This window comes from Mycteria americana, chromosome 3 (assembly GCF_035582795.1).
Source record: "Mycteria americana isolate JAX WOST 10 ecotype Jacksonville Zoo and Gardens chromosome 3, USCA_MyAme_1.0, whole genome shotgun sequence".
NCBI lineage: Eukaryota > Metazoa > Chordata > Aves > Ciconiiformes > Ciconiidae > Mycteria > Mycteria americana.
This window is the reverse complement of record NC_134367.1, coordinates 59,013,522-59,039,810: the sequence shown is the minus strand read 5'-3', so window position 1 is coordinate 59,039,810 and position 26,289 is coordinate 59,013,522. Positions and strand designations below refer to the sequence as shown.

Here is a 26,289-nt window from a genome sequence, read left to right as displayed (position 1 = left end):
GACCTTACTCCTGATATTTGATCTAATAAAAACTCTCCATTCTTTCCCACTAACTTCAAACTGCATTATTGAAATTCTAACTTCAGAAAAATGGTTATAGATTCACTGTCTTAGGTGATTGTCAAGTATATACAAGATAGGTAACATAATCATCAACTTCTTTTTTCATTCTGGCAAAAAGATGCAGAGAGGTGAAAAAATTCTTGGCTTGTGGTCACAGCAATTTGGATTCAGTTGGACTTCTAGCGATTTCTATATTAAACATTCATCATCTACAAATATCTCTAATTGTGAGAGATTATAATATCTGTAATTTGTTTTTATCAATGCTAGACTGCTTTTGTTTAGCAAGACCTGGCATACGCACTCTTTCTTGAAGACAGCATAAAGTTTTAGCATTCTGAAGTAATGTCTAGATAGCTTTTCTGACTTTAGCACTGAATGTTTCAGAGATGTAGTTGGACTTATGACACTTGAAATGATGTCAGATACAACAGGTACAGATAAATCAAATACAAATAACTCATAAATCACTGAGCAGAGATCCCATGGTATAGTCAGTGTCTATTGCCTTTCATCATAAGAGCTTATCAGTCCCCTCCATTCTGTTTAATTGTTAGCAGCAAGTATTTAATTGCAGTGTTTTCTTTTCTCAGTTTTAATTATTTTCCTGTGGATACTTCATATTGTGAAAAGTATGCATCTATACCAACTCCTGATATTCATGTTAATTATGCTAGGGATCACTGTATATGATACCAATTTATTAAAGGTTATTTGGGGAGAGAGAGGAAGGCTGAATATGTCTTTTCATTTTATAATCTGCTTTTACAGTCCTTTCACACTCCAGTATGTAGCAATAACTATAATAACCCATCATTTCCACACAATAACCCATCATTTTCACTGTCCTAGGACTTAGTTCTTTGAGATCCATTTTTCAATATTTCTAAACATAACATGTAGGATTATTTTTACCTGCTAAATGCACGTGATAAATAATAAGAGGAAGTGGAGACAATTCAATTTTCAATTTTTTCACTTCAATTTCCTTTTAATGTCAGGAAAGGCTGTGTGACTTCTTACTTAATGTGTAACGACAAAACTGTTAAAACTTAACTTTTAACTCCTTAATGACTTCAGTCTTCTGAACACAAAAATTACAGCTTTAACAAGTTATGGATTGAGCTAAAGAGGGATTTTGGAGCCTCAGTGTGGTAAAAATCTCTGGTGGAAAAGAATTCTCAACAGATATATTGTTGTAAATGGATTTAACTGCACAGCTCTGTTGTGCAGCTAAGATACACTGCATACATTTCTGGTTGGGACCGATAGCATCAGCTGTAGGTTAAAACAGCAAAAAAAACCCCACTCATAGCCATACCTCTCTTGCCTGCCTAATTTGTACACTTGTTATGCACACTTGCATCATGTGAGATACAAACCCACAGGAAAAGAAAAAAATATCAAACAAATTCCCAGCTGTGACTTTAATTGGGTTTAGTGGCTGGGTGAAAACATACTGACTAACTGATGTTCACACAACCTCCAGGAATCTGTGCTCATGGAATCTCACACCTGTTCAGTTACCAAATCAAGTAGGGCCAGAAAAAGCATTTTCTGTTCAGAAACATCACTAAATAAATATCTATATGTATTTGTGTATATATGTGCATGCATATGTACACACATGCTAGTGTGTGCACATATAAATAGTATATATTATATAGGTATAAATGCACATAAATATATATAAGAATGCATCATCAAAACCAAAGGATTAACTCAAATTTCTATGTATTAAAAATAGAAGACTATCAAGTTGCTGCTACTTTTTGCTTGGTGCCTTGAGAAGGGAAATTTAATCCTTCCCCCTGCTCCACTCAAAAGAGCATTTAGATTATCATCCTTCCTACACCTTCCCTGTTAACCTACTGGTCCTTGCTTTTAGCTTAATAGATGGATGGCCTCCCAAGGCTGTTAGGTTATTTATAATAGGCTTGGTTTTTTGTCTGTGTGTTGAGGAAGGAGTACCTCTCAATAACATACTTTACACATAAGTTAGACATTATGTAGACCTCCAATATTATCTGTGATATTTTTAGTGTATTTTAAACCCAAGTGGAACATATAGATAGATTGGGCATTATCCGTGTAATCTCTCCTTTTCTTCTTTTGTTATGCATCATAATAGTAACTGGCTGATAGCCAGTGTAACAGAATATGAAAATTTCAAGGATTGTATTGCTACTGGTAATCACTGCATATACTGTAGCAGTGTTTTTCCTTAGGTAATAACAACCTCATGCAAAATGAGAGTTTCACTGTATGTTGGGCAATTATCCATTTAATAAAAAGCCAGATCCTGAGCGTAACTGAAAAACTGAAATATATGTTGGCTACTAGGATAGATCTCCTTAAAAGTCTCATTTTATTATCCATTAATTCCATTTGCCACTGTCAAAAATTCAGTTCCAAATAGGTCATTAAGACTGTGTTTAAATTATTTTTTTCTATTCAACATAATTTTGTTATCACTTTTAAGACTTGTGGGGTACATCTAGATTAGTAAATCAAACTCAACTCAACTGTTCTCTGAATGTGATTCCTTCTGTCATAGAGTCATCTGCATCCATTACACTTCCTCAAGGTCAAAATGGACCAGCTGCATCCTGGCTGTCTATTCGGAGCGGTCCATGGCGCTTGCTAACTCCTGAACTGAGCCAATGAATTGTTTCAGACATTGCTACTTGCTACAGGTCAAAATTGTTGAAGGCTATTAAAAAATAATGTTGCAGGATATGTATGTCTGAATTCCAGAGCCCAGTAACATTCCCAGGCACCATTTAATTTACTAGTGTACATAAAACCATCGTGTTATGATGTGTTACTTAGAAAGACTGCCTATTCAGGGCACTTGTATTTCAATTCATTCCTTACAAAAAATAAGCATTTGCATTGTTCAAAACAGTTACACAATTTCACCTCTTGATCCTCAGCTATTCTTTCTTAATGAAAAACAGTTTGCTCATAGTTTTGCAGGCACATGTACTAAGAGTCACCTTCCTCAGAATAGTGACAGTGTAATGTCTGAAGAGTAACAACTGATAACAAGGGAGAAGCTCATCTTTAACTTCAAGCAACTTACTTGTCAAAACTGGAAGCCTGGACAGAACCGTGGGACTCCGTTAAGGTTTCAATCCTCTAAAAGCATACTTGGCAGTCTTACCTCATTCTTCTGATTCACGTCTTGTTCCAAGCTTCATGAAACATTTGATTTGAATTTACTTTTTATAACAAATGACTCTGCAAAGAGCACACTTATTTTATTTCAATTATTTCTACTACCATTAGGGAAAGATGCCACATCTGGGCAGAATGAGATTTATCTGAAGACATTTTACTGTGCTCTTTGAGAGACATTGTAACAAAGTATTGGTGCTGTTGGATTGTAGGATTCCCACTGTTCAGATAACTGGTATATGCATATGAGGAAGTGCACGGTCATAGGAATGGTGTTTCCACATATTGCTTTCTGTGATGGCATTATTTCTGCCCATATCCAATTGGAATATTCAGCTGTCTACAATACCTTTAGTTGTTTAATAATAATAATAATAATTTTAGAATAATTTCAGAAGTATTTTGGAAAGGGATGCAAAGAATAGCACGAAGGGCTTCTACAGGTATATCAACCAGAAAAGGAAAGTTAAAGAAAGCGAACCTCCACTGATGAACAAGAATGGTGAGCTAGTATCAATAGACGAGGAGAAAGCTGAGGTACTCAACAACTTTTTTGCTTCAGTCTTCTCTGGCAACCGCTCTCCTCACCCCTCCTGAGTCAATGGACAACATGTTGGGGACCAGGGAGGTAAAGCCCCTCCCACTGTAAGGGAAGATCAGGTTCATGACCACCTGAGGAACCTGAACATATATAAGTCTATGGGACCTGATGAGAGGGATCCCAGAGTCCTGAGGGAACTGGCTGATGTAGTTGCCAAGCCACTCCATGATATTTGAAAAGTCATGGCAGTCAGGTGAAGTCCCTGGTGACTGGAAGAAGGGAAACATTGTGCCCATCTTTAAAAAGGGTAGAAAGGATGACCCCGGGAACTACCGACCTGTCAGCCTCACCTCTGTGCCTGGGAAGATCATGGAACAGATCCTCCTAGAAGCTATGCTAGAGCACATGGAGGACAGGGACGTGATTTGAGACAGTAAGCATGGCTTCACCAAGGGCAAGTCCTGCCTGACCAACCTAGTGGCTTTCTACGAGGGAGTTACCACATCAGTGGACAAAGGAAAAGCAATGGATGTCATCTATCTGGACTTCTGTAAAGCCTTTAACATGGTCCCCCACAACAATCCTCCTCTCTAAATTGGAGAGATATGGATTTGATGGGTGGACTGTTCAGTGGATAAGGAATTGGTTGGATGGTCGCATCCAGAGGGTAGCAGTCAATGGCTCAACGTCCAGATAGACATCAGTGATGAGTGGTGTCCCTCAGGGGTCCGTACTGGGACCAGTGCTGTTCTATATTTTCATCAATGACATTGACAGCAAGATCTAGTGCACCCTCAGCAAGTTTGCAGACGACACCAAGCTGAGTGGTACAGTTGACACGCCAGAAGGACGGGATGTCATCCAGAGGGACCTGGACAAGCTGGAGAAGTGGGCCTGTGTGAACCTCATGAGGTGTGGAACCTCAAGCGTGGCCAGCAGGTCGAGGGAGGTGATTCTGCCCCTCTACTCTGCTCTGGTGAGACCTCACCTGGAGTACTGCGTCCAGCTCTGGAGCCCTCATCACAAGAAGGACATGGAGCTGTTGGAGTAGGTCCAGAGGAGGGCTGGAGCACCTCTCCTACGAGGATGGGCTGAGAGAGCTGGGCTTGTTCAGCCTGGAGAAGAGAAGGCTGTGGGGAGACCTTATAGCAGCCTTCCAGTACTTACTTAAAGCGGGCCTACAGGAAAGACGGGGACAGACTTTTTAGCAAGTCCTGTTGTGACAGGACAAGGAGCAATGGTTTTAAACTAAGGGAGGGCAGATTTAGACTGGATTTAAGAAAGAATTTTTTTACAATGAGGGTGGTGAGGCCCTGGAACAGGTTGCCCAGGGAGGTAGTGGAGGCCCCCATCCCTGGAAACATTCAAGGTCAGGTTGGACAGAGCTCTGAGCAACCTGATCTAGTTGAAGATGTCCCTGCTCTTGCAGGGGGGTTGGACTAGATGACCTGTAAAGGTCCCTTCCAATCCAAAGCATTCTATGATTCTATGATTCTATGATTTTTTTTTATCCCATGATCTTTTGCATTAGAAAGATAAATTTAGAGACTTTATCTAGGTCAATTAAGGTCACTGCAGACAAATTGAACTGGGCAGATCAGGGAAGAAAGAAAACCCACATGATTTGCTGTTATCATAAGAAATCAATTTATCCTCAATGCTCAGACATGACATTTTTGACACATGTAGAAAGACACTTCCTAGATTGAGAAAAGTAAGGTAATTAAAGTTTGTCTTGTATTCCTTATCATATAATATAAAATCTAAAATATTCATAAACCAAGTCAGAATTAATTTCTTCATGACATCTCAAGTGATTTAATAAACACCGATGACAGAATTTTCACAGAGCTTAAGGACTGTAGCTTATTTTCAATGAAGTATTCCTGTTACCATCTAGTGTCTTAAACCTTCTACTCATCTTTGCAGCATATTTCTTTCCTTTCAGGCAGTGGAGGAAGCTACTCATGTCTTAATGTGACACTTTTTCTCCTGGTGAGCACATTCCCATGAGCTTAAAGTCAAAACATTTCACTATTTTGGTTTCCATCAGCTGTAATTTGTTGTCAGACAGTTGTTTACGATATCATATATGAAGGAGGTATCTGTAGCACAACTGCATGGACAGATCAGGCATAGATATGTGTGCACATTTTTGTGTTTGCAATTACGTCTTTTGGAGAAATAAAACTCTAATTAAAAAAAAAAACAAAAACAAAATCTAGTCAAATGAACCTTTTTGGCTTATCTCATAGTAGAAAAATAACTACATTTGAAATGAGAAGCAAATAAATATGCAGACACTAAATTTCAGTGCTCTTCTGTGGCTACATTTTTAAAGCAGGGAGATAACTGTATGTCCAATAATAACAGTGGTAATCTGTATAATGACTTCTCATGATTCATGGACTAATCTGATTGTCCACTGAGATCATTAAAAACATCCTGCCTGCCTCTCATTTACATCATGGATATGTGTCCAACTGGCCACTGCTGGAGTCAAGGTAGTAGACACATTAATCCTAATGGTCTGATCTGTTGAGGCCAGTTCCTCATTTCTATTTATGAGTTCTCTGTGCTGCAGAAAACCACTTGTGTTTTATAACTTACAGAGAGAAAAAGGAAGAAAAAAGAAATTTTACTTAGGATATCCCCTTTAACATATTTCATCAAAAGAATGGATAAAATATTTATTCAGCTACTGTCCTTTGCATTCCCATCAAAGTGAATAGAGAGACATTTAATAACACATGGAAACATTAAAGAAGCTTTTTATCAGAGTGGATGGGAACCTGCTCAGAACAAACATTCTGGCCTAAGGGAAAGTTTTTGATCTGTGAAGCTTAAGCTTTTGGCGCTTAAAACGCTCTCATATTGGATCATGTGGTCAATTTGCATGAAATAAATGATTTGCTTAAAACTTGTAAAACTATAAAATAGAACTTGACAAGTCATTAGCAATAAGTGGTTTCGCACTGGCATTATACTAACACTGGTGCAATCATTAGAAAACTGCTTCTATGGCAAAGAACAGGAAGATAATGGGGCCAGCCTATACTTTGACCTAGAGGTGTTAGATCATTGCCCCACACAGTAGATAACACACTGCAGTCCAAATTATTGACTATCCTTCTTCATTACTGATCTACTCAACATTCTGAGCCACTGCCCTTTATCATCTTTGACACAAAACAATTAGTCCAAGTTATAAAATGTATCACTTTTTCCATCTAGGGATAGGCGATCTAGTTTAGGCAAAAACAAAGAAAAGAAAAAAAAGACCTAAACTTTAGTCTAGAACTTTAATCAAAACTAGCAGAAAGACTAAGATTATTTACCCATTCTTCATTAATTTTTAAATTGTTTTTGTTTTCCTTATGAACTAGAAATTCAATTAATGAAGTTTCTGTATGTTGACAGAGGTTACGGATATAACTTTTCTATTCTCGTTGGCAACAAATGGTATTCAGCATCTCCTTAGCTCAGTTTGCAATTTCAATACAATTTTTTTTTCAGACATAAAGTGTTTGGAAAATCATGCTAGACATCTGGATTTCTGAAGTTTGCCTACTGTTCATTTTAAGGCTAGAGTAATTCTGTAATGAGATTGGTAAATATCCACTTGTGATTATTGCCAAGACAGGAAATACATGTAAAACCTAAGACTTTTACCATTTGTTGCACAGCACCTTCAATACATTGATTTTGTCAATGTGTCGACATTTTGTCAGTGGCTTAGGCGTGTGAATCAAGTTCGAGCGGCTCCGTGTGTGATACTTTATATAAATTACCAGGTGAACTAAACTACATGCTTGCAGATCATTTGCCTGCAATCGTACATATGCTGATGAGATGCAATAACATTAAGACCATGTTGCTCAAACCCCACTGCTGTCTTCAAGATGATGTTTTTCTCATGCATTTCCCTTGAGTATACATACCTCTGTAAAATGAGAGGGGTAAGTATGATACTGCAGTTTCCAAGGCTCATTAAGATCTTAATTTCTCTTCTGAGTCTATCACCAAGCATGAGGCATGGCTTTGAGTTTCTGATGGGGAGCTGGAGCTAAGATTTAACAGCCTGACTGCATGTGGACTCTGGTGCAGTGAATGTATGCTGGTGCATATGACTGAATCAATATTATATTTAACTACTTAATTTTATTTCACAGGTCACAACAAATTGTGCTTTCCAAATGACAATGACATGATAGCTACTGAGCATAAATGTCAGAGAAAGAAATTAAAAGGAAATAAGGAGACTGCAAACAGGAGTTATAAACCAGAAAAGAAGCATAAGTAATATAAGAGTGCAATAGATGTGTTTGTGAATCTGTGGGGAAAAGAAGTGAAAAATATTTTGGATAAAGCAGGTATCTGCAGATAGGCTAAGACAGTACAGAAAGTCCCAGTTCAATACTACGCGAGAGTACAGTTCAACACTCTTGAGAGAATAGAGGTGTTTCAGTCAGCAGCTGGAATCAGAACCTCGTCAGTGTTTACAATGCATGACCTGGTTGGTATCAGCTAATTAAGAATAATCCTTAAGGATGAGAAACATAATAATTTTTACTGGTGTTTCAAGAAGTTCATAATAAGTGGACTTGAGGGAACAACTGAAGATCATTTGTTTGACAGAAGAAAATAAGCTTTTACTGTAGAAGAGGCATCATGAATATGTAACCTTATTATCACAGTATTATTCTTCAGAGTTTTTTAGTCTAATGAAGAAAAATAGAACTGTAAGCATTTCAGCATATGCTTGAGTCACTTGGACTTCATTGATTTAAAATGTGTCTCTTAAAAATAAATTACTTTATTTGTTGAGAAATACATTTCCTTCTTACGGTGTCTGGAAGATAATAGCTTTTATGCGCAGTGTAATATTTTAAACGTGAACAATTCTCAAGGGAACTCAGCCTCCCAGTGAATCTGCTCAGCCTGTTAGTGAATACATTTTCTGTGCTTTTTAACCTGTATACTTATGTGCAGGACATAAGGAAGTGGTACCACCTCATCTTCTTCTAGAACATAGTCCAAGAAAGAAACCAGCAGCTATTGAAGGCAAGTTTGAGTTTTTTCCTCCTTTATTGGCTTCTACTCATTAACTTGACTCTCTGTTCTAATGGATTTTGTTTATAAATACAACCTATATTACAAAACTGATCAAACGATTAGGCCTGGGACATGAATGGCACAATCATATTTGCAAGACAAGACCTACATATTCCTTATAGTAGTCCCACAGATGGCTCAGGGGATTTCCTGAGTGAAATCAATTACAGGATCGAGGCCCAATCTGTAAAATGCTTTGGATGGTGTTCAGCCATAAGTTGCCATCTAACTGTAAACATAATCAACATTATCCTCTTAATATATTTTGGATTACTCTTTCAGCTATTGTTATTCAATAATGTTTCTATGTATTATCTACAATAATTAACATACTATTTCTGGCTCTTCATTTATCAACCCTGTTCCTATTGTTAAAACCACTGAAAGAAAAATAAAAAGTCAGATCTTACCTTCAGAAGATTAAAACATAACCCCTGCAATTGAATGATATTGTTTACAGCCTAATCATATCAGTAAAATGTTTGAAATATGCATTTTAGTTTTAAAATGGACTATGTCCGATGACTTAAAACTACTACTGCAATACACATTCTTGGTCTCTACACCATACAATTTAATAGTACAAAACATGTGAGTCTTTTCATGCAATTATATAGCCATTTTCATATAATACATCGGAGTCATTCAGTCACACCATGGCACTTGCTAATCTCTCTCATAGAAGCCTTAGTTCTATGTTATCCAGAAAGCAATTGCAATCTAAGAGAAAAACAGATGGGATGGCAGCATAAAAAGTAACAAGAGCTACAAGATTTGCCTGCATTTGGAAACAGAAAATGAGTTAGATTTTGGCAGAACCTATGACTAAAACAAAGATTTAAATTAATTAGATATTTCTGTAATGTGATTATTCTGAATCAGAATGTTTGGATAAAAATAGTTACGTGACTTATTATCTCTTTCCCCAAAATCTCTTTTACCTCAAACGAATATTTCTTTATAAACACACTGTTTAAAGGAATACAAAACTCTGGTTATTGTGACACAATATATTATGTAAATAGATTTGCAGTCCTGCTTATTTTAGGGAAATATTTGAACTCAGCTTATTAGCAAAAAGAAGTCCCTGTGATGTTAAATACTGTTATCCACCATTTAACCATAATGGAAAAAAGACATAACAGAAAAAGACTGCTGTATTTGCTGAGTGATAAACTTAATCTTTAAATATAACTGTTATACAACATGAACTAGCATCAAATTAACATTAAGTTCTTGATTTTCAAAATCATGAGAAGCATGCAATTACTGCAATTGCACATGGCAATGACTATTTATGACCAGTTACACATTTGTGTCTTTCATTAGCTCATTTATGCATGCAATTGAAGTAATTGTGAATGTAAATTAGATACACATTTGGCAAACAAATTGGGGGGCAGATCATCTGCTCAGAATCATACAACTAAATTTCCTTTAAGGCTCAAGGCCAGTCACTAGCATACAATGCTGTTCATGCAAGAGTTTTGGAGGAATTGAAGAAGGAAGAATTACTTGCAAAATGCTGCTGTGAAAAGCTGTTATATTGCGCTATTGTGTGGTTTCCATATATGAGAAAATATGCCACAGTGCCTTTAAGGAACCCTAAACCCTGAAGCTTTATTTCAGCCCTGGGGAAAATAATAAAGTAATTTATGGGAATATTTGGCACTATGTCAGAAAGCAAAAAGAGGAGTAGGCTGAGAAATTTAAATCTCTGAAATAGTTGAAGACACATCTGTCTGTGACTTCTTAATGCTTAATACCTTTATGACTGGTACATCACTAAATATCACTGATCAGGTGAAGGGACAGATTGAAACAAAAGATTCTTCTTATCTAAATATAGTTGAAGATAGTATAATAAGTTCTCAGAATAAGGAACAAGTACAAGCATTTGTTAATTGAGAAATGTACTTTATATAACATGGAAGGACTGGCCCAGCCTTTGACAGAGGCAAGCAGCTCTGAAAAAAAGGTAAAACCGTAGGAAGTAACAGAAGGGTTGTCACAGAGAAAATTTAGGAAACCAATCTATTTAGACCCTAGGCTTTCCAACTCAGTGATATTCAGACACTAGATACAAAACCATGCAGCTGGTAAAGGCTAAAAAGGTTTTATTCTTTTTCTAGATTGAGATGTTTTCACTATAGCCCTGTTTTGCCACTCCCTTCTTAGGTAATCTTGGACCATTCCTGATTTCTGATAAGGTGAAAATAGTGGCAGTATACGTGCCAGATGTCCCTAACATTTTTAGATTATTTAATACTTTCAAATAGAAAGCTTTTCCTGGATAGTATTCAATGCCCAGTAGAAACTAGGCCCTGCTGAATTCGTGAGGTCTTAGAAAAACAGCATATTCTTATTATGTATTAAATCTCAACCTTTCTCTCCTTGTCATTGCCATTTTCTCTTCCTTCAACTCCACAGTAAATTTTTTGGAAAAAGGGTGATTATGTGAGGCAATCCCAATTTGTACACTATACTCTAGTAGTATGCAATAAATTGCATTGAAGTGTGTGCATGTGAATTCAACTTTTCAGATATCTCCTGGTCGGAAAGCAAAATGCTTTGTACTCATCTGGTCAGAAGTGAAAACAGATCATTGCTCTCCTATTTCATGGTGGTTTGGCTTTTTTCAAAAAGCACTGCTGTCTTGAGATGTTACACTCAGAGTTCAATGAAGAGTTTGAAGTTTCAGGTCACCAACAGAAGAGAAACAAAACAAAACAAAACAAGACAAAAGATCATGTAACAATAAACAAGAGAAAGATGGAAAGGGAATTTGTGAGGAGAAAGACATTGATACATAACTTCTACTTGTACTTCAAGCTTGGAAACCTTGTTTGGCAAACCATGAAGTAAAATAACTCATTTTAAATTCTTTATCTTATCTTTTTCTGGAGCTTTCACAAGCACTTGGAAGCAGCTCTCAGCTTGGCTGACACTGATGCTGCCATCTAGGGAGGACGCTGGTGCAGGCTGTAATTTGAACAGATCTGTTCTCCATGGCTATCTGAACTTTGACTTTAATATGCTTCTTCCTTGACTGTAGTCTTCTCCAACTCTTTTAACTCTAGCTTTCTTGTATTTTGTTATCCACTGACATCCTAAAACTTCTCTGCAGTGTACATTGATTCTCTGTGAATCTCTCTCTCAGGTCTTGACTTTTTTTCTCAGCTCACATAGCTTTTAGCTTTCTCCATTTCCCCATTCACCTGAGAAGGACTCTCCTTTCTGATAGTCCTCCCATGTTATGCTCTCTGACATGGCAGGGTAATCTCTCAGGAAGATGCTGCAGTTAAGCAAGAAATGTCAAAACTAAGCTCAGAGGCTTACTTAGTTATTAGTAAGGCTTCATATTAATTGTTCCAGAATAGCATGTCTTTGCTTTCTGACAAGATCACAGCACCTTTGTGAGAAGCCTGTATCAAAATCCTTCTCTCAGTGGAAGGCATCTTAATGCATATTACATATGATTTCAGACAGTATGCTTTGTACCTTTGCACTTTGAAGAGCATTGTACCACAAAAAAACTTTGAACAGCATTGTATCTGATTATGATTTTCCAGGTTATATTGTCCTAGAAATCTGTGCTTGTGTCTTTGAGTGGGAGAGTGTTTATCATGGAAGAGTCATCAGCATAACCGTTCGGACCTGTTAATGGATCGTGATGGGCTCTGAAATAATGCCCTCCTTTAGCTAAAGTATACTGGCTGTTCTTTGCCATCTTGCTGGCATTTGTGATATTAAATGAGTTAAAAAAAAAAAATTTAAAATCTCTGTAATATCTTCAGAGGATCTCCGAGGAAAAAAAATATTTTCTCTAGATCACTGCTTGAATCCTCTAATTACGGATTTTGCAGAGTGGAGTAAAGTGAGTTGCTGTGAAATATGTTTAACTTCCTCCAAAACTCCTGTGGAGGCTAAATTGGCATTGAAATAGAAATCTGCATCTATCTTTGTTGCTGTATAAAATGTACACTATCTGACTATCTTAAGAAGAATTTCTAGTTTATACCTCAGTTCATGAATATAACATTAGGGGATATAACCAAGAGTATCTAAATTACTAAAGCCAATATAAATTTTGACAAAGCTCCCTTGATGTATAGAAGTGTATAAATCTTGTACAAATCAATCTGCCTCTGTACAGTCTGTCAATGGCCTTCTTCTCTTCTGTACACAGATTGTTCTATAAAAAACTTTTTTTTTTGTACTGTAAAATCATTACCCTTAAAATTCCTTCTGGTGAAAGACAGTGATTCAAGATACAACAGAAACCTTTAAAATGCAGAATTTTGAAGTTTTCTCCAAATTTAGAACATTTTCAATAATACTGACATGGTTTGTGGATGAAAATCCACTTTCTGATAAATTTTAATCCAAGGGAGAATAAAAAGAAAGAAGAAAAATATTTCTGTCAGAAATATCACAATACAATGGGCTAGGTTTTATTCTAATTTATTAGAAGAAACAGTTTAGGTAGCTTTAACAGGGTACTGTATATACAGCATAAAAACAAGTTTCTTTGAGAAATATGGGCCCTACATCTCCATGAGTCTGTACTGAAGACAGTAAAACCTTTGAATAATATGCACAAGTTTTCAAAGTGAGTTATTTAATGATTTAGATTAGACATCTAAGCAGTAAACTCTAATGATTTAGCTATGATGAAAAAAGCCTAAACCTTCACTGTTTCAGAAAGCCCTTGACATTTTACTTAATGACATGAGGCTCTTCTGTATGACCTCTATTCTAGCATAAGGCAGAAAAAATTAAACAGACATTGTGAAAAAATCTTACTAGAATGTAAAAAAATTATGTACAAAGATATGTATATTTTGATCAGACATATTACTATGTTTCCTCATTATTATTAATAATAATCCAATTTACAATATTAGATTATGCATTTAAAAATAAATATTCACCAAAATCTACCCAACAAAACAAAACCGAATAACTCTGAAGATTATTTTAACTTTTTAAAATGTTTTTTAACTGTTACAGAAAAACAATAATCTTTTGCATATGTTGCACCCGCAAACAGAAAATACTTACTTGGATTAAGATTCTCTGGGCTTTCAAAGGCAGAAATTCCACATTTCTTTGGAAAGAAAAGGGAAACCCTTGCAGAAGAGGTCCTGCATAGCCTGGTCATCCCGTTTTCCTAGACCTCAGACATTCTTGCTCAAAAGCATGCCCCATAAAAAGCATCATCAGAACCCTTCCCAGCACTGGCAACACAATTGGTGCTGATGTTGGTTCGTGTTGCCTGGTAGGAATGTCAGGCACAAGGAGGGAGAACACTAACCCTGCTGCCTTAGCTGTGTTGGTTTGGCTTTTGCTAGGGAAGTTCGTACCATAAGAAGTCAGTGTTCCCCTGGGAATTTAATTCTTCGTCATAATCATATTTGCATCATATTTGCCATTGGCCATTGTCCAATGGAGTTTCTATTGCTGGTCTTGTCATGCAAGTTGGCATGCCCTTTCTTTTTTCCCTTGGCATGCATACTCTGGCTTCATCACACTGGTATTTGTACTCCTTTGCTCCCCACTGCGTTGTTTAGTGAGGGCAACATATGGCCCCATGCTATTAACGAACCTTTTTGATGCTTAATTCAACAGAGCCATGAAAAAGAAGCTTAAAATCACTACAGGAAGAAATGAGGAACACTTATGTGGGTCACATGAAAGCACTAGGAATTTCAAGCATGATATTGCTATTACATGCTTTCTGCAGACCTCAAAAATATCTCCATAAGCAATCTTCAAAGCTGTCAAATAGTGTTTCAGATTGGGATTTGCAGTGAAGCAGTTTCAAAAAGCAAAATCAGGCTGGAGAGATTGCCTAGGACTTCAGGCTGTACTATATCTCCAGTGACCTGTGTGCCCCATTAGTCTTTCACTTGCTCAATATGAGAACAAATTGTATTGCATTACTCTGCTGAAATGAAATGGTGCGGTTTAAACAGAGCTTTGCAAAATATGCACTTAATTTTGGCCTAAGCACTCACCTGTAAATTAGAGAGCGTACATGAGCGCATGTGTGTGTGCGTGTGTGCGTGTAAGTGTGCGCGGACGTATTTGTGTTTGTGTGTGAAAAGAAGCAATTCTAAGAACTTTAGATTAATACTGTTCAGGTTTCTTTGATCTTTCTTGACTTTTCAGTAGTTTGGATGAGACAAGACAAAATTATTTCTCATAGAGAAAATAACGGGACACTCTTACCCCAGAAAGGGATTTTTTTCAAAGAGAAAACTGAGGTCAATTTTTACTTGAAATTTAGATTTAATTTTAAAAGTATGAGTTTCCAAGACATTCTAAACTAAGCAGAAACATTTCCTTGCATGTTTTTTAATTCCTCCAAAATGTTTGTAACCCTAAAGGGGCCTTATTGTGTGAATGTGTGTGAAATTGTTTAGAATCAAAAGCGCAACTGACTAGTCATTGTCAGTCTCCACCCTGAGCAACATGCAAAGAGGAAAGAACTGCCATCAAAAACTGAAAGGTAATGAGTTATTTCAATATTTAAAAGGATATCCAGGTCCCACTGAAATCAACAGCAAAACTTTCATTGAGTTCAGCAGGGAAAGGATTTCAGTCACCAATTAAAACAAAGGAAGAACAATCATAATCTCTTCAAAATTAATAAGGAAATACAATTTTAAAAATACAACTTGGACTTTTTTTGGAACTGTCTTTGAAAATTGTGCTGGTGACAGCTGAAGGTGTACAGAGATACTTGCAGAAAAATGGAATGAAGTTTTACCTGGAATGAAGTTATTGAGCTCAGTCTGAATTACAGTTTCTCAGGAAAAGCTAAATTAGTGTTTGTGTTGTTCTGTTTCGCATGTAAGTGAGTATACACATATCTCTGCTGCTCCTCATTTCTGCCAGGACCAGGATCAGAAGGCAAGAAAAGCTGTTGTAGTATTTCACAAAGCCAGGCAATATTCAAAGTCTCTCACAAGAGCTTTTCTCCTGAGATTTCCTGACAGCAGGGTTTTAGATAAATGCAGATAAGTCTCATGTAAGTATCTGAACTTTAGCAGGCTTATCTGAACCAAAACATCTCCAAACTTCTGGCATTCAGTCCCACTAGTTAGTGTTTGTTATTTATACACATGCCTCTCCACAGGAAAGTACCGGTGGCTGTATTTTGCTGCCCTCCTTACCTCAGTTTCTCAGAGGGGATGGGATGGGCTGACAATTCCTTCCAGAGTCAGCGTTTCCAAAAGCACATGGAGCATCTGGAGCAACACGGAGAAGAAACTCTTAGAGCACCTTCCTCTTCCAGTTCCCGGGTGTCATCCCCATGACACTATGCCCAGTAACTCATGTGCATCCCTAAATTTAGATTCCACTCAGCACTGGCACAGTAGCACACTGGTCTTACCAGGCCTGTTTTCAAGTGCTGCATTGTTAGCATGTTTCTCTTATCTCCACTCCCCCTGTTGTCCAAGAATTAGTTGTTGTCCCATGAGAATAACACAAAGACATTGTCAAAGCTGGTAGAGGCAATTCAGATTGAAACACCTCTTTCTTGATCTCTGTTAAATCTTACTTGGATTTCTGCTGGTGTCTTTGGTCCCTCACCCCTTATTCAGAAATAAATAATTCCATCTAAGATATTTCTTTGCTTTAGGGCTGTTCTCTTTCTCCAATCACTTCCCAAGAAAACTATTCTATACTGCTGCTTTTTTTCCCCCAGGAAAAAATTTTTACCTGAATTTCCCATTCAGAAGCACATCACTGCTTTAATTCACACTTCTCATGCTCACTGGATTCCTCCTTGTACTACATAAAGCCCCATTTCTGCATAGAGTCTACAGAAAAACTTGACTAAATGCAAAGTCCATTGCTTGTCTTGCTGACTGATTTTGTCATCTTGTACTCTGCCATCTGCATATATCCCTATTTCATTCTTGTAAAGGCATTGCAGTCTTTTGAAGGTGAGGTCTTTTTGTACGCATATCTCTTACACCCTGTATGCAGAATATGGTCCAGGACTAGTGCTCCTGGTGAAAAAAAATAGCATTAATTACATTATCAAGAAACAGTAACAATAACAATAGATTTTTCAATAGTCAATTGCACTTGAATTCCATATTGTAGTCAACCCTGAAGCATCAAAACCACCTTGTGTTTCCTTGTGTAACCCACTGTTCATGCATATTATGATCCCTCTTTATGCAGCTGATCCATGGACATTTGTAGTCCTGTTACTGTTCCTAGCTAAAAAAATAAGTACTTTCAATTAACAGATAGGGTTCATATTTTACAGTGCAAAAGACCTGCATAAGTTCCTATTTAATTATTTGCTCTGCCTCTTAATTTAGCTGTGTACACATCTGGAGAAAACCCACCACATTTACTACTTCAGAAATGACAATTTTTGTTGGTGTTAAATATACACTTAATATGCAACAATCTACATGTGAGCTACTCAGACTGAGAGGAAATAAACTTATTAAAAAAACGTGATTTCTTCCTTAAATCAGAAATAGCTCTTTCCATAATATCCATTTACCAAGTCCATCATTCTCATTTACATAAACTTTTGTCAGTAGTAGCTGTGAGGGGCATCAATGGGGCTAGATGCAGCTGAGATGTGAGTGGAAGCCCTGTGACTCTTTTTCTCAAACTTGACCAAGAGTACATATTTTACATTGGGCAGCGCTAATGGGAAATAGGGGCCACAGACCTTTAATACCTCTATGTAACCATCCTCTAGAAAATTCATAACGAATATAGATGTCTCTAGGCTCCTTGGACACTCTGAATATTGCAACTTGAGAGCTTGATGGAAGAAAATTATGTCAGTGGAATTAATTGGTGGAATGACTCAGCAATAAAAACTCTGCAGCCAGGGATGTAGTGTCCTTGTGCTTTAGGTTATTTGCAGTAAAAATTCCTGCTACTTCCTGTACATCCCCATACAAAGCTCCATTTCTCAAAGCTCCATGTCTCAGCTCATGGCTCTCAGGACAAAAATGGCTCTGAACCTTGCTGTGAAACTTGGAGCAGATTTCATGTGGCTTAGCTGGGCCTCAGAAGCATGCAAAATGCTACAAATTCTAAGGCAGAAATGGCCTCCAATTAAAGAGAATCTTGTTGTTTGTAAGGACCTTGGGCTTATAAATTATTCCTGTGTATCACCTAGCACCAGAAGTATAAGCAAGCAAAAAAATTAATCTAACTGGACGAGTGGAGCTGTTAACAGCTCCACCAGAACTGAGGCACTCAGAAAAAAATGGAAATCACAGAAGTACCAGCAGCACTTCAGTCTCTAGTTACTAGGATTAAACTCCAATGGAAGGAAGACAGTTAGAAGGAAGTTTTTTTTCTGGCAGTAACTGATAGACTTGATATGTTTAACAGTTTCAGTTAAATCAGGCAGAGTAAGCAAACAATTTAACCACATTTTAGAAAGTAGAAGAGTTGTACATTGCATGTGGAAATGAAACACTGAAAAGTCATAGGCAGCACAGGAAAGTGGAGCTGTGGAACAGCTTGTGTGTAATCTGAGGCTGAAGAGGCTTCCATTTTGAGGAGGCAGCACCGTCCCTCGCATGAGTCTCTGGAACGGCATGTCAAAGAGAGAGAGAGAGACTCCTGGGAATCCTAGAGATAGACAATGACAAGAATATTAAAACAGACAAGAAAATGGAGCTCCAAACAAGCTTGTGGAGCATGAGCACTACTCTGATGCTCTATACGTGCTTAAGAAACCTGAGTATCATAAAGCACACTCACGACACAAAGGAATTCGTAGCTTGAAGTCCAGTACGCTCAGGGCTTCAGCAGGGAGAATTAAGCACACAAAACACTGGCAGAAACATTCTGTAAAACACATGCAAGGATTTTCTGCTTCATTTTGTCAAGACAATAACAAGGGAAACGCATTGAAGAAATCTGTTTAAAACAAGAAAGAACTGGAACACGTCAAGATGATGCTTAACGATAAACACTATTGTCAGAAAATCAGCAGAAGTAAGGTTTGGGAAGACCCTGAATATTGGTAAATACATTGCTTCCACGATAGGCAAAATAACTTTATTTATGAAACCACCATGGACAGACTGTGGAATTCATGTACTCTATGAAAATAGCAATTTTTCTATCAAACATATACATATTTTGTTTTGGTTTAGGAAGCACACTGTGCAGTATTTCAATTAATTTTTTTCGTTCCCTGTTTGTATATATTTTTTCATGCAGAAGAAAAGTCTATTGTGGTAGCTAGAGAAGTGAAAAGTAAGTTTCTTCATTTTTCCTTTATCTTCATGTTAATTTATGCAAGGGATAATAGCATATTTGCTTCTTGGATCTGCTGGCTTCAGAAAATATTCCTATACCTTACATATTTTTCAAGTAAAGAAAAGACTCTCACTTAATGGTTTATGGTCCTGTGTTTATGCCGTTTTGTATGGTAATAAAACTCAGTTTCTTATCCACATTCATAACAGTAAGACACCACAAAAAGAAAACTATAGTTCCACTAACTACATCAACACCCAAAGCCATGCAGCACAAACTGAAGGTAATAAATTTGGCTTTTTGTGGATGAGCAGTTAAAAAAAGCATTTAGATTAGCTATTCTTGTACTCTTGTATTCTTCCCCATCAAAATGGGGATTCATTTCCCAAAGGAAAAATAAGAATTATAACTACCTCATTTCCTCTACTGAGCTCTCAATTTTCTAATTAATAACATTCATGGAATAAGTAATTAAATTGTTGTAGCTTTTTGTAAAAAAAGAAAAAACATTATCCTTATTTCTACCGTTGTCCAATTAATTGACAAAATAGAGGCAGATGCTTTTAAAAGAACAAGTCGTGTTCTTTTGTAGATGATGCTTTAACTGCAATTCTCCATGAATAACAGAAGTCCTGTAATGACAGTTTCAAAGGTTCAATTCATAAAAAGTGTTATAAAGATATATTATATATGCAGGCTTTTCATGGCATTCTGCACTTATTCGCAAGTACCACTTGCAAGTTTTTCTGCCATTCAAGCGGATTTTATAAAAGAAGCAGAACAGGTGCATGGCTACTGAATCACGATAAACTCTTAGTTACGCCAGGTTAATGGGCATAATTTCTTGAATGAGTACTTACTTAAGTAATTATCTGGTGTATGTACTGGTTCCAGTTCTATCCTTAGAGCCACATTCACTCTCTGATTATTAAGCTGTATTTCTGAGCTGCTGATAGTAAACTCCTAAATTAAGTCACCAGCTTATCAAATCTAGAACCTATTGCAGTTAGTCAAGGATTCCCATCCCAAATATATATACATACATATATACAAGTGTGTGTGTATATATATCTATGTAAAAGTAGTCAGCTGAACTTCTATTTCCTTTTTTAGAGAGAAAAGAGGAAAAGAAAAAGACTGATGTAAAGAGGGCTACGACTGCAACTAAGAAGAAAGGTATGATTTGGGAATGTTTCTTATGGGCCTCATTCAGCTTTTACTCCCGCTCCTGGCTCAAATCCCATTGTTTTTTGTTCGGTTAATCCTATGCTTCTGGCTCTGTATTGTCCTTCTCTTAGTTGCTTAGTCACTATTTGCATGTTACCGCTTCTTCGGTATTTGATGTCTGATGTGTTCAGTGTCCAATATTTTCTAAACTCTTTTCCTGACAAATAAAAAGTCCTGTTTGGTGCCGTCTATGGGCTTGTTAAACAATTTAATGGAGTCCCTATATATAACAGGTCATAGTGATACTGCCAAACACAAAACACATGGGAGATATCACGCAGTTCATGGTACACCACTTCCTGAAGGTGGGGTAGATTTATTTATTTATTTAATAGAATCACAACCAAAACTTGCAGTGACCAAACTGCAAAGCCTTGATATCCATCTAAATAACATTTTGGATCATTCATTCCCAGGAAGCATCTAAAATCCACTAAGGTCTTGCTTTCATGGGAAAATATTTATGTCATTCATTATTTTTTAATGGTCTCATTGCGACTGCAGCTTAAGCTAAAAGGTACCACATTCATGCACTGATGATTTTCACCTAGCCTTTGATGAATTATTAAGGGTCCAAATCATCCATAGTTGATGCGTACTGATTAATTTTCATTTTCAGCTGATTGCTCTGTGGCTAGTTGGGTGCAAGTGCTCTAAGGGAATAATCTGAACTAAACTCCCAAATAAGTCACATTTTTTTCAGCATGTGCCCACCAGGACTTGGCTGACTGCATATTTGAGTGTATGATTCAGAGTTCTAGCATATCAAATGACTTTCTTTAATTAAATCTTAGAAAAAGAAGGAAAAAAAGAGAAAGCTCATGAGAAGACAGCTGTCCCTGAAATTAAAAAAGCAGGTAAGAAATTGAAGTCTGTCTTTCTCTGCAGTAGATACCTGACTATTCAGTGTAAGCACTTTCAGGTTTTAAGCATTTGAGATAGGGGTGCATGTAATTCATTATCACTTAAGAATCCAAGCAGGAGAGAGAGGTATATATATATATCACAGTATATTTTAATACATATATGTGTAATGTGTTTTCATTATATTATATATATAGTATTTTATGCATATTATATATATGCATATACATATGTGTATATATAATGCATGTAATTTTCAGTTCTGTGAGCTTGGGATTTTTACAAAAATATTAGAAACACTACTTTCTCTTGTACACTAAATCAATCAAGAGCATAGGTAGTTTCAAAGGGTGCATGGCATGGAATGACTGAATGAAGTGCATAGATTTTTGCATTAATTATTTCACAAATTCAGCTCATTTTAAGTAATAAATAGAAACATCAACACAGCAAGCCACTTAATGTGGTAGAAAATAGATAGTTATCTTTCTGAGGCTTTATCCACACCCAGAAAATAATTTTTTTAAAAGTTAAAAATAAAGTTAGCAAATATCCTGAACCTAATCTGTTGTGTTTCATGCTATTTAGCATAAAAAGATAATTTTTTCAGTAACATTAGAAATTAACATTTGGGTCTTGTCTACACTAAAATTGTTGTAACTTTTATTTCCCGTTACTTCAGTAAATTTGCAAGTCTGTTTAACGCACCAGTGCAAACATATCTCCAGTAAGTGACACAGTCTGTGAAACTGTCTCATCAGAATCAAGGAGAAACAAAATGGTCAGTCTAGTGGTTTGGTCATCATCTTAATACCTAGAAACACTGGTTCTACCTGCTGCTTTGTCAGACACTTTCTGTATAACCTTCTACAAGCCATCAAGTACTCAGATGAACCTTTCTGTAGACTAGAGTAATGCCTAAAACCATGGAGAAAGGTTTAAAACAGGATTGAAAGATTCAGGGCTATAGTCACTATGTCCTCAAGGCAAGCCTTGTGCTCTGTTATCTAATTATTCAAATTTGTTGAATTTTATTAAAAGCTAAAAGGATATATGTCCCATTGTTTACTAACATTGTGGATTACATATGCAAATTTCAATATGCAACTGGCTTCCTTGCCATTGGGTCGTGCATGGTCTACATAAGTTTTCCTATTAAAGTGTTTATGGATGGGAAGAAAAATGTTAATTTATGTTTGGTACAATATAAAACCACACAGAATGACACAGAATACCTTGGAGTACTATCCTGGTAGCCCTGTATTTAAATATGCTTTAGTCTTTTATAGTAAGGAGTGGCACACTGGGGAAGGCATGGGGATGAAAGGGAATACTCTTTTCCAAGTTGCATATTTAAATGTATAAACACAGATTTAAAACGAAAATAAGCTGGCAATTCAAATATCTTTTCTAATTTTATTCTGATTCTAAGCTTGTATTTCACTTGAGAATACAGAATTGTAAAAGATTACATTTTATGGCAGAGCTGCAGCATAAAGTTATTAATATGTTCATCTTCACAAGCTGTTGCTAAATCCAGTGAGTCATCCTACCAATGCTAGAAAGACACAAATTAGACAAACCGAGACATCCACACATTTCTGTCCCTTTTATTAGCTAAGCATGTTGCTGTATTTTGAAGAGTTTACTAGCCTTTGCATAAGAGGATGGTAATCCATAATATATTCTAGCTACATATGTTGCTGTTATTCCTCATTCAGCTTGCTCTTTGAAGGCATGTGTACTTTCTAGCTTTGATTGGCAGCACCTATTGTTATCCCTAAAAGGTTTTAAGCCTGAAATAATTGCCACATTTGATCAACAGAATCGTAGTGCATAGCCCAGTTTTAAAATGAGGCACCTCAATGTCTGATAGTATTGACATGCTTTGGGCAGACACAGCATATGAACCTCAGAGCACTTGAATCAGCAGCGTAGATAAGCATCCAAAAGCAAGAGTGTAGGAACAGCTTCCAATTTTCTTACCTTTTCGCATTAAAAGGCTAGGCAGAGGCCACTGCATTAAAAATAAACTCCTCGCCCTGGTTTTCGTACTACTCGCATTACTTCTGGATGCCTCTGATTTTGCGTCGCATTTTGCTTCCCCCAGCCTTCGCAATCCCTGAAGCCGAGGTGCGTGCAGGGCACGCTGCCTCCTCACCGCCACCCGCACCCGTCCCCGGGCCAGCGGGCAGCTCCTTCTGCCAGGAGCTGGCTGCCTGGCACCCCGCTCCCACCCCTGCTCCTCACCCTCGCGTACCTCCTCCCAGAATACTCACCTCTGACAAGAGGCCCGTTAACCAGGCTTTCCCCACAGAGGAACGGTGGTGTGTACAGGCTGTCAGGCGCAAGAGAGAGAGAGGACGAGAAGCTCCGTAAGCACTGGGTGATAAAAACATCTCTAAAATAATGCTCTGAGAGCAGCACTTCCCTCTATTCCTCTCCATCTCTCTTTCTCTATCAAGGAATGCTTGTGATGGCAAATACTGAATATTTTTGCTGATTAATATTTTAGATTAGCTCTTTTGTCCAGGAGACAATTTTATCTCTAGTGTTACCAGAATGGAGGTTTTATTGCTCTCCATTAACTCCATCCCTGTGATGTATTTGTTTATTTGCATGCCAGCTCACTCTTTCTCTGTTCTTCTCTTCCTCCTTTCCTCTCTCTCTCTCTCTCTTTCTCTCTCTTTTTCTTCTGCTGCAGAGGAGCAAGAGTCATCTAATGTGAAATGTTCTCAGGCTTTAGTACAGAGTGAACTGAGTGATTCTTAATTAGCTTTTAAAAATGCCTTGTAGATAAACCCACATTAATCCTCTGACCTTCAGCTCGTACAAAAACATTGTGTTAATTGTCCTGAAAAACAGATAATTCCATTGTTACAAACTCAGGGGTCTTGCTTAAACAAACATAATTGTCAGACACAAGGGTCTGGCACAGTCACACTTCAAAACCTTTTACAAAAATCTATCCAGCGCTACTCTGGATAAAGAAGCAGCTGCATCTCCAAATCCCCGTGAAGGGGCTTGCTGAGCCTCGGCAGAGACAAACCTTTGCCAGGCTCTCCCAAAGCTCCCAGTAGTTGGGACTCATTGGCTCGGAGGGGTCCAGCCTGCAATCTGACTGAGAAAGGCTATCCTTTCTGTTAGAGCTTTGGTGCCCAGCCCTACATGAAAATGAATGTGCAGAGACTGGTGTTTTCAGGTACCCATAGTTTGCTTGCAGAGTGTTTCCTGATGGTCCCTTTCTCAGCGTCTCAACAGCCTGGAGCTTCTCTGCTGTTTCTTGTATCAGCTTTCCTAAAAATTCATAATGTTCACACACAGCCTTTGTCTTTACGTTTGATTGCTGCAAACTCCTTTCCCACTTTGTTTTGGTTCTCATAACAAATAACACAGGTAATAAATGAGTTTATAAAGCAATGAAAATGTCAGCCTGGATCATCACACCATTTCCCAACTAAAGCTCTGCTCAGCTGTCATTGATGATCTTGGCTTCCCGTTATTGATGCATAATTTCAAATAGTAACGGTAATAAAAATACCTAGGTCTTGTGCAGCATTTTTTGACGGTAGATCTTAGAACCACTTTAGAAGGGTAGTCAGTGCCTTTTCCTCCACTTTCCACACAGGGAAATTCAGGTATAGACATGTCACCCAGGCCAGTTGTCTACGGGGCTTATAATACATATCTTCTGAACACCAAACCAATGCTAGCTGGATTAAAGAACCCAAACTTTTATACATTTTCATTATTTCCCTAATGAAAAAACAGGGACACCAACCAATGCAAATGATGTTTAAGAAGAAAATTTTTTTGCTTAAAAACATAAGGTCTGATCAGCTGGACAATTGTTCAAGAATCCCTAGGCTCTGACCCTTTGTGACAAACATTTTAAGGGTGTCAAACCTAGGCACCTCTCTGAGCAGTTCTGCTCAGCAGAGATAAAACAAAGCAAGGTCTTGGTGTGCAGATCCACTCACCCCAGATCAGGGAGCATGATCTGACTCGTATTTTGTTGTGTTGGTACATGCATGCACCCAACAGAGCATCCAAGCCCTTACTAAGGACCATTGCAGCTCCTATCTAACTCAGGGAGCTAGGTTGTAGTGGTTGCACATCCAGTGTTGCAGATGCATCTGTCATAGAATCATAGAATCATTTAGGTTGGAAAAGACATTTAAGATCATCAACTCCAGCCGTTAACCTAGCACTGCCAAGTCCCACTAAACCATGCCCCTAAGTGCCACATCTACATGTCTTTTAAATACCTCCAGGGAGGGTGACTCGACCACTCCCCTGGGCAGCCTGTTCCAATGCTTGACAACCCTTTCAGTGAATAAATTTTTTCCTCATATCCGATCTAAACCTCCCCTGGCACAACTTGAGGCCATTTCCTCTTGTCCTATCACTTGTTACTTGGGAGAAGAGACCAATACCTACCTCGCTACAACCTCCTTTCAGGTAGTTGTAGAGAGTGATAAGGTCTCCCCTGAGCCTCCTTTTCTCCAGAACAACCACAGTTCCCTCAGCTGCTCCTCATAAGACTTGTGCTCTAGACCCTTCACCAGCTTCGTTGCTCTTCTTTGGCCGTGCTCTGACACCTCAATGTACACTACTTTCTTGTAGTGAGGGGCCCAAAACTGAACACAGTGTTTGAGGTGGGGCCTCACCAGTGCCGAGTACAGGGGGACAGTCACTTCCCTAGTCCTGCTGGCCACACTATTTCTGATACAAGCCAGGATGCTATTGGCCTTCTTGGTCACCTGAGCATACTGCCAGCTCATATTCAGCCGGCCGTTGACCAACACCCCCAGGTCCTTTTCCACCAGGCAAAGGACCAGCCACTCTTTCCAGCCACTCTTCCCCAAGCCTGTAGCGTTGCATGGGGTTGTTGTGACCCAAGTGCAGGATCCAGCACTTAGCCTTGATGAACCTCATACAACTGGCCTCAGCCCATCGATCCAGCCTGTCCAGATCCCTCTGCAGAGCCTTCCTACCCTCAAGCAGATCAACACTCCCGCCCAGCTTGGTGT

General features: G+C 37.9%; 1 protein-coding gene and 1 long non-coding RNA gene across 3 annotated transcripts in view; one reads left to right on the top strand and one right to left on the bottom strand.

Annotated features, from left to right (window-relative positions):
* The window catches only part of TRDN (triadin), a 234,906-nt gene that overhangs the window by 94,302 nt on the left and 114,315 nt on the right, over positions 1-26,289 (top strand). Inside the window, exons 13-15 of the mRNA XM_075498662.1 lie at positions 8,777-8,848; positions 20,279-20,341; positions 21,187-21,249. Of these exons, the coding sequence (XP_075354777.1) occupies positions 8,777-8,848; positions 20,279-20,341; positions 21,187-21,249 (198 nt within the window). The remainder of the gene's footprint in view (positions 1-8,776; positions 8,849-20,278; positions 20,342-21,186; positions 21,250-26,289) is intronic.
* Positions 1-26,289, bottom strand: part of LOC142408315 (uncharacterized) — a 33,885-nt gene that overhangs the window by 4,748 nt on the left and 2,848 nt on the right. The window contains exons 2-3 of one of the 2 annotated variants that reach the window (XR_012775246.1): positions 23,536-23,594; positions 22,750-22,814 (exon numbers count right to left, since the gene is read on the bottom strand). This is a non-coding gene — a long non-coding RNA (uncharacterized LOC142408315). Of the gene's footprint in view, positions 1-22,749; positions 22,815-23,535; positions 23,595-26,289 lie in introns of those variants that run through there. The other variant, XR_012775247.1, reaches the window with a different exon arrangement.